The sequence below is a fragment of the Suillus paluster genome (genome assembly GCF_016628075.1).
Source record: "Suillus paluster strain FC165 chromosome Unknown EDB91scaffold_881, whole genome shotgun sequence".
Classification (NCBI taxonomy): Eukaryota; Fungi; Basidiomycota; class Agaricomycetes; order Boletales; family Suillaceae; genus Suillus; species Suillus paluster.
Genome location: NW_024538441.1, coordinates 137 through 6,829, shown reverse-complemented (window position 1 = coordinate 6,829; position 6,693 = coordinate 137). Strand labels below are relative to the sequence as shown.

Genomic DNA, 6,693 nt, shown 5'->3' with positions numbered 1-6,693 from the left:
TTTGTCAGGGACACCCTCCTCAGATCCATCTCCAGGATAATCACAGCAATTTCATCGGCAGTGGGAAGATTATATCTTCGACCATCTGAGCCCTCCTGGAAGTGAATGCGTAACACGAACATCTGTTGCTGCTCTGGAGGCTATCTCTCGCACTGACTTAATAGGCCTGTTTATAAAGAGGAGCATAGGGATGGCTTCGATACAGCATGTCATGGAGTGCTCTGAGAATGCGACGATCAAGACCATTCATTTCCAGGTCGGTTGCACGGATGTCGGTGGCTTCATCAGGATCATAGATATAAAGTTGGGCATACGATGGCTGACGACCTTCTGGAGGCATAAGACTGCCCATGAGGTGATGGAGGGATCCATGGATACGAAAAGCATTTGGGCCAGAGCCTTGAAGAGCATTGTCCTCGATATTGACGCCCACCGATGTAAATGCAAGAGAGCTGTTGTACTGACGAATCTTGGAGACAAATGTTCGGTCTGTATAAGCCTGCTGCAGCTCGGGTGGCCATGCTGGAAAGGGTGGAAGGCTGACTTTGCCCTGCAAGCAGCACATACCAAAGTGTGGATTTCGTAAAGAGGAGTCGGAGAGTCTTTCACATGCAAAGTGCCTTGCATGGCAGTTGGGGACACTCTATATCAAGGGGACCAAGAGTATGACGGGCAATAGGCTCTGCATATGGTCGACCTCCACCATGGATAGGAAGATTCTGAGCAGGTGCCTGGTTGGCATGCTCCTCATCTTCTGCCTCAGATCGCTGATGATCTTCCTGCTGCCGATTTCTCCTTCTTTCCTCATCATCGTCGTGCTGTTCTTGAGATGCTGGATCATTATATTCACGTAGTGCTGCTTCTAGATGTTCCTCTTCCTCATGGTGGTGTTGGTTCTCCCCTGCCTGTTGATGTGCTCGCAGAAGATCCTGCTGACGATCTCTTCGGAGCTGCTGCTGGCGAACAAATTCCAGATTGCCAAGATATACTTGCTGAGCTCTCTGCTGTTGCAAGTGAAAGGCCTCTTGATCTTCCTGGGCTTGTCTACGAATACGCTCAGCTTCTTGCTGCCGTAATAATTGCTCTTGAATCTGTTCCCGATGAAATGCCTCCTGTGCTTGTCTATGAAGCAATGCTTGTCTATGAAGCAATTCATTTCTAATCCTCTCGTTTTCTATTTCCTCTGCCTGTAAATGGTGTTGAAACTGAATATTGAATGGTTGATAATCTGGTTGAGGTGGTGCAGGTAATGGTGGTGCAGGGTTAGGAGCGAAGTAGCGGAGAGGATTTTCAAAGTTGTGAGGACCAACTGCACCCTCATAGTGAATAGGGCCATACATGGGAGGGGCAGGAGGAATTACAGGTTCGTTAGGGATGTGAGGTTGCTGCGGCGGCTGCATCCCAGCTGCCATGAGCTCTGCCTGTGCCTGCTGTCTTATCTCATCTCTTTCCTGTTGCCGACGAAGATTACGTTGACGGCGTCTATCATTATGAGCTGCATTCATTTGCTCATTCAAGCGTGCATTATAATCAACCCGAGGAAGACGATGAGCATGAGCATGCTCCACATGTGCAATCGCATTTCGTGGCAAGCCGGGATACTGCCCAACTGGTAGAGGTTGATATGGAAAGTCAGGGGGAGGTTGCCATGCAAAAGGTCGTGGAACAGGCCCTGCTTGTGGCAAATTAGCTGGCATGAAATTTGGCTGTGGTACAGGAGGCGGAGGCCTGTCCTGAACAGCATGCCGACAATTGCGTCTACTGGGAGATGTCATTTGAAGTCGATTAAGTCTATCATGTTCGCGTTGGGAGTGTCGATCACGTTCTGGTGTTGTCTGTTGCAAATTTCTAAATGGTGCAAAGTGACATGCAGACATTAGCATCATGCACCTTATATGCATAGTCAGTGACTCACGGGACAGGTAGATTCTGATCCATGTTCACTATTTTTTATTTAAACAGTTGTTTGGCAAGTTCAAAATGAGTTGCCTGAACTCATTAATCAAGTCAGAATTGTTGCATGTTTCTATCATTGTTGTTGAATAAAAATGAAACCCACAAAAGGTGTATTACACTTTATTACACTTGGCTGCAGGGGAAGGCAATTTCACTCGAGAATGCAATTCAAAAGCAGCAGCCGAGTTGTGTAATCAATTGTGTAACCAAGGTTCTATTATTGCTTTTGCTAATCTCGATGCCAATTCCCCCATGGTAGGAAAGCTGTGTTGTTTGTCCGTGTTGTGCGCGGAGCGCAGTAGGCGTGGAGATTACTGTCCACTATATCGCGTTTGGAAGGAATTTTGAACTCTGTAGAATTTAGCCTCTCAAAATCTCAATCTCACTTTTTTGAAGTTTTTTTCTCAACTCAACCGTTATTAGCAAGCTCAAGCGAGAAAACCACGCGAAATTTCTAAATCGAGGTTAAGCGAGCTAACCGCAAACCATGTGGCCTTTAGCGAGCTACGCGTCTCCCACACACAGCCACAAAACAGGTCTCCCTTAATATTATGATGTTTCTTGCCGGCTACACCTAGCTATACCCGGCATATAACCGGTAAGCCCGATATAAGGTTTACCTGCTGATATCAGCTAATCAGTAGCCGGCAACTCCCATCACTTCTTCTGCTATTGCCGCCACCGTCTCCCACGACAACCAAACATGTGTGCTCATCATCGACCACGATGAGCACACACATGAGGCCCGATCACCACCATTTTCAAGCGCTTTTTTTGTGCCCTCACATTGGGGTCTTTTCACTGCATCTCCACCAGCAATATCAACATTTTACCCATTATTCAGACGGTCGTATGGTGTAAGGTATGTTGATGTTTCCGCGCTAGCTTACTAAGCTTTATTCCTGTCATCTCCACCGCCCACCATCAACGATGGGGAAGGAATGCACTCTCCGTTTGATGTCACGTCGTGTGATGATGTCTGTCCTACGCAGCTCTGGTCTATATACTTCGTCAGTTGGACCCTCTCATATACGCCAGGATCGCCTCGAAGCTCAGCGCTTGAGAGAACAACAAGCCTGTGGTAAGCAGCCCACTCTCTATCAAACATTATGTTGTATTAACAGCATTTTACACTAGCGCTGATCTACGCGCTCCACCAACTGGCCCCTTATATGAAGCTGAGCACCTGAGACAGCAACAAACTACCCTATGGCGAGTCATAGCCCTTTTGTTACTCTCTTGTTCTTATCTATTTCTATGTCCCATGTCTCCTATGACCAGTAGCAGCTGGCGCTCCTCATATCTACTTGAAATCTTTACATGGTCACTCACTGGGCAGCCCACACAGCAGTGCCTCCATTTGATGATGCATGATTCTGGTATGCTGTTGATAGTCGCAGTGCCAGCAGTAGCGAGACTAGAATGACCGTACTCAAAAGTTTTCTTATGTGAACTTGAACCTTATGATAGCTTAGCCTTTAGTTGTTAGGTTGAATATATTGTTCTTTGCTAATGACATAATACGCGCGTCATTGAAAATTACGACAAAATATCTAAATTACTCATCCTCTGAGTCGGATGACGAAGACAGATCATCTATATCGCTATTGACAATGTCCATGCTCTTTTCAGCCACCTTTGTGGCGCGCTTCTTCCTTGGCTTGTATACAGCCTCACCATTGGCTTGACGAGCTCGGTTACTTTTCATCCTCTGTCGCAGCTCATCCTCTGTGAGTTTGTTCCAATAACAAGTGCCATTGGTAAGCACATTGAGCAGTGTTCGCACTTGCTCCCTTCCACCTATGCGCGAGGGATTTCGAACAGGTAAAAGGGCTGAGGGCCAACCCTCTAATGTAATACCGTAGCGTTCGACAATGGCACGCTCATAGTTAGTATAGTTCATCTTAACCCTGTGGTCGGCAATTTTTTTCTCGCGCAAGATGTAGTCTGATACAATGGACATTAGTGAATGTGACAAAGAAAGGTAGGAACAAATATAGCCCACCTAACTCGTCTTGTATATGGGTCCTGCACTCACTGATCAACTTGTTGAGAGAACGAGGTTGGTTGCGGGTGGTCGGAACATTGGCATCTATCAATAATAACATTAGAAAGGTTGGTTCAAATAAATCAAAATAAAAGCTCACCAAGCCCCGAGACAACAAAAGCTTCAAGTTTTAAAGCCAAGCGCTGCAGCTCCAAGTCAAGAACAGCATGTGCAAACTTCTCTGCTTTCTCGGAGAAAAAAAGCTTTGGGCCGCTAAGGTCCTCAACACCACCTCGTACCACTATGTAAAACCCTTCGATTCCGAGTCGTGAACACATTGCTGTCCACTAAATGCCAATTAGCAAGTGAGTTCAGCAGCTGTAAAGTAGAATGGACCTCCTGATCCATTGCAGCAAAGGATGCAAGCATGTCACGCTGCACGGCCTTTGGGTTGTCGTGGATGAGCTTTTGCTTTTTGATGCGCCTCTTCATGACCTGGATTTCGAGCGAATTTTTTTGAGTGGCAGTGAGCCTTGAATAATCATGTTTGAGAGTCTCCTTGTGAGCTTCCATGAACTCCATCAATTTCCAGCGGTCACCGCATGAAAGGCCTAAGAACTAGTGTTAACTCTACCAGAAAACAACATACTAATCAATATACCCTCGTTAATGTTGTTCAGCTGCTGACGAACAAATCCGTTCCATGCATTCGGAGCACATTGACGGTGGACAGTTTGCCCACCAAGGTATAACTGACGTCTCGTCCAGCGCTCAGATCTGGTGTTGAATTAATTTTATTATGACAGTATTATCATGAACCCCTACCGCCCATGTTTCTTTGTGAGCCCTTGGACTTCCTCCATGTAGGCCGCTCGTGTATCATTGATGTCATTGGTAAGGGACACAAACTTTTCACGATGAGCAGCCTTCTGAGAGGTGGTGAGCTGCGGACGGACCTTCTTGACAGCACGGGTCTTCCCATTGCGTGCCATCGACTCGGAAAATTGTTAGACAAGAGTGGAAGGGCCAGAGTACTAGCCGACTTATATAGTTGGCTTGGAGGCGCAGGTTAGAACTGGTTCAATTTTTTTCGACTGTCAACATAATCACATTGCATAACGTGTGAGACGAAATAGTTACAATTACAGTAGGCAGCATACAAGGTTGCAAAGATCTAAAACACTAAACTATGCACCATTATTACACGGTCAATTTAAAAAATATCAGAACTTAAACTCACCAATAGTGCCAGCCGAAACGTCATGCATGAACTTCAAGATCGAGGACATCAAAGGTTCCACTATCATATTCTCCTCAAGGACATATTGCCATTGAGGTACTTCAAATCCGGCATCTTCGTTGATGCAGCTGTGTATCTCCTGCAACACACCTCGTGGAAGATGGTGAATAGCAAGCACAGCCTTAACTCGATCAAAACTAATAGCTTCTGAAGCTAACGTCGGTGTTGCAGAGCCGACAGTCGTTTCAAGAGTGCTCCCACAAGGGTTGGGCAGAACTGAAGTAGGTGCCGACAGTGCCAACATTGAATCTGTGATTGCAGTGTGAGTGTCGTTGAGTGCTAGCGTGATAAGATGGTAAGATGAGTGATAAAGAAAACTCACGACTTGAATCTGCGATCACAGTGTGAGTGGCGTCAAGTGCTAGAGTGATAAAATAGTAAGATGAATGATAACACAAATACAAGGAATGAAAACTTATGACTCTTCTCATATGCCTCAGAAGGAGGCACTGGTGCTGGAGTGGACGACATCAATACTGAGTCCATAACTTGGGAAGAAATCAGATTGATTGTGACAATGTAGATTGAATACGGATCACTCACTCTTCTGCTGAATACGAGGCAATAACTTCACCTTTGTCAAACAGCCATTGAAACACTGATCACGAAACGCAGGGAGGATTCGAGTTTGAAGCATTGCAGAGATTTCGCTGATAGCATTCGTGAGATCAAGAGTGGGTGGATGAGACGTAACAGCAAACACCGTGATTTCTGGAGACCGAACGGCTAAATATTGTTTCACCTTGCCTCCTCAATGGACACGAATCCTTGTTTGAGGTGAAGTTGGGTACTTGAAGTTGAATGTTGCATGAAACTGGATGGTGACATAGTCATGCTAGCTTTGCATAAGAATTGTGATGGTTATTAAAAGAAAACAAGACTCACTGATAAGCTCGCATCATCCTCCAAGAAAGCAAGATCTAACTATTGTAGTCGATGAATTGGCCGAGGCAGATGACCATCTCTACCTTCCTCTTGGGTAACATATGTACTCTTTTTTCGAGGCATTTAGAAGATAGCGACGTCAAAACAAAGTATGTAGTAGTAAAGTCGAAAGTTACTCAAATCATAAATGTGGCGCAAGCTGATATGATTTTGAATCGAACAACATGCTGCAGCCACATTTGATATGAAATCAGATGTACGTCAATATATGGCGAGTGAAATCAAACTTTTATCAACTCAACCTAAATACTAGTCATAGGACATGCGGTGTGCGGCCTTTACTCAGATCTTGTGGCCGCAATGGATTAATATCGCTATATATGTTTTGTGCATGTCCAATCTACAACTTAACACGACATCTTGATTATGATGGCATCAGTGCGTTGTGAGTTCACACCTGAGGCCTGAGGTTTGTGTGTCGTCAAATGACTCAAATATACAAACTAAAACATTATCGTGCTACAACTAAACACTACTGTGACATCTGCTGAATACAGGACTCAAA

The 6,693-nt window shown here is 45.3% G+C and overlaps 3 protein-coding genes across 3 annotated transcripts; all 3 read right to left on the bottom strand.

Annotated features, from left to right (window-relative positions):
- Positions 1–157: 157 nt before the first annotated feature.
- EDB91DRAFT_1259840 (uncharacterized protein) lies at positions 158–1,775 on the bottom strand (the record flags this gene model as incomplete). The annotated part of the gene is made up of 2 exons (XM_041324396.1): positions 158–539; positions 610–1,775. The coding sequence occupies 2 exons, from the start codon at positions 1,773–1,775 to the stop codon at positions 158–160; spliced, it is 1,548 nt and encodes a 515-aa protein (XP_041168203.1).
- A 2,024-nt stretch (positions 1,776–3,799) lies between these two features.
- On the bottom strand, positions 3,800–4,719 carry EDB91DRAFT_1020198 (uncharacterized protein; the record flags this gene model as incomplete). Its single annotated transcript, XM_041312551.1, has 4 exons — positions 3,800–3,903; positions 3,962–4,124; positions 4,340–4,554; positions 4,605–4,719. Coding segments are annotated over 4 exons (597 nt in total), but the record flags the coding sequence as incomplete, so codon positions are not given.
- Positions 4,720–5,125: 406 nt separating this feature from the next.
- On the bottom strand, positions 5,126–6,251 carry EDB91DRAFT_1091088 (uncharacterized protein; the record flags this gene model as incomplete). The annotated part of the gene is made up of 6 exons (XM_041316661.1): positions 5,126–5,130; positions 5,184–5,522; positions 5,566–5,604; positions 5,787–5,841; positions 6,129–6,163; positions 6,212–6,251. The coding sequence occupies 6 exons, from the start codon at positions 6,249–6,251 to the stop codon at positions 5,126–5,128; spliced, it is 513 nt and encodes a 170-aa protein (XP_041168201.1).
- Positions 6,252–6,693: the final 442 nt, after the last annotated feature.